This window comes from Papaver somniferum, unplaced genomic scaffold (assembly GCF_003573695.1).
Source record: "Papaver somniferum cultivar HN1 unplaced genomic scaffold, ASM357369v1 unplaced-scaffold_15015, whole genome shotgun sequence".
Taxonomy (NCBI): domain Eukaryota; kingdom Viridiplantae; phylum Streptophyta; class Magnoliopsida; order Ranunculales; family Papaveraceae; genus Papaver; species Papaver somniferum.
Window position 1 is genome coordinate 1 of NW_020624394.1, and position 1346 is coordinate 1346.

Consider the following 1346-nt stretch of genomic DNA (forward strand, 5'->3'; position numbering starts at 1 on the left):
AGATGATCATCATCTGGTTTGTTTAGGTTTCGAATCATTCAAAATCCCACTGGTTCTCCCTTCTGACCTCCTCCTCTTCTGCAGGGGTAAAGTCATTCTTAATGTTGAATGTCTTGCGGATCTCCTTTGGTGACTTTCCTTTGATCATATCAGCAACTGTCTGGCAAGTCAAATCCAACAACTCCTTAACATTCAGATAATTTGAAGCCAAAATAAGATCAAACAACGTAGACTGATCGACCTTAACAAACTCAGCATCCCAGTTCTTAAGTTCATCATCTTTCGCTTTTTCATCGGCATTATCGTCATGTTTTCTGCAGTATTCAATAACTTTGGCCAAAATATTGCTTGTTACATTGGGTAATGGTATTCCGTTATCAGCACAATCATCTTCGATCATATGCTTGATGGTTTGAGATTGAAGAGCAACGGATTCTTCAACATCAAAAGTTTCTCCATCAGAACTCTTCAAGGTTACCATCTTTGAAGTCGACATATCTTATCAGTAAAAAGGTTGCAAAGAAAAAAACTAGTAAATAAAAAACCTTATGAACAGAGAAAGAAAAAAGTGAAGAAGAAGAACGTGAGAACCAATACCTTCGTTCTCAGATATATATAGGCTTTATGATGAGACTCTAGAATCAGAAAAGACTCCAATTTGGAAGTTGTCTTGGTTTGGGAAACGGAAAATTATGGTAAGAAAAAACTGAGACAAGTGCGAAAAATAGGTTCCAAATTGGATCTTGGGCCTTAGTTGGCTTGAAATTGAGCATTATTATGGCTAGGTAAAAAGGTATCTCAAACAAAGACAAGTACGAAAAATAGAAATCCTTCCTGATTCGAGACTGTTACTTCGTTTGGGGTTATGTTTGTATATTCGAGTTAATTGATGAGAAAAGTTTCAGAATTGAAGTTCCTCTCATTCTAATTTCTCAGGGAAACGCACACGTCAAACACTTCTTTATCTTTGGGAATAAGTAACTGAGTACGTCTCTTTTAACTTTTATAAAAGGTCTTGGGAATAAGTAACCGAGTACGTCTCTTTTAACTTTTATAAAAGGAAAGGTAATAAAAAATACAGATTTCTTAGCCAATTCCAGAGTGACTCGGTGGTTCTTTTCACCCTCCATATATTGATTAACCATACATTATAAGTATTCTTCTCTGCTCACCTTTCTCCCCGTGTTAATAATTCATCATCTAAGAGGATACATTTTGTTGTTTCGGGAGACGAACCTCATAAAATATAGAGAAGGACTCCCAAAATCGCTCATTCAGATCGAGTTCCTTGTTTTTATGGTTGAACTAGGTATCACTGGGGCCTTACGGCCCCGGATAAACCTCCC

At 36.8% G+C, this 1346-nt stretch overlaps 1 protein-coding gene across 1 annotated transcript; it reads right to left on the reverse strand.

The window, feature by feature from the left end:
- Positions 1-34: 34 nt before the first annotated feature.
- Positions 35-496, reverse strand: LOC113336224 (SKP1-like protein 1B). Its single transcript, XM_026582194.1, has one exon. It carries the CDS (start codon positions 494-496, stop codon positions 35-37), a length of 462 nt encoding a protein of 153 aa, XP_026437979.1.
- Positions 497-1346: the final 850 nt, after the last annotated feature.

Bases quoted from the DNA above. Each gene is read 5' to 3' on its own strand.
- LOC113336224 (XM_026582194.1), bottom strand. From the start codon at position 496: ATGTCGACTTCAAAGATGGTAACCTTGAAGAGTTCTGATGGAGAAACT.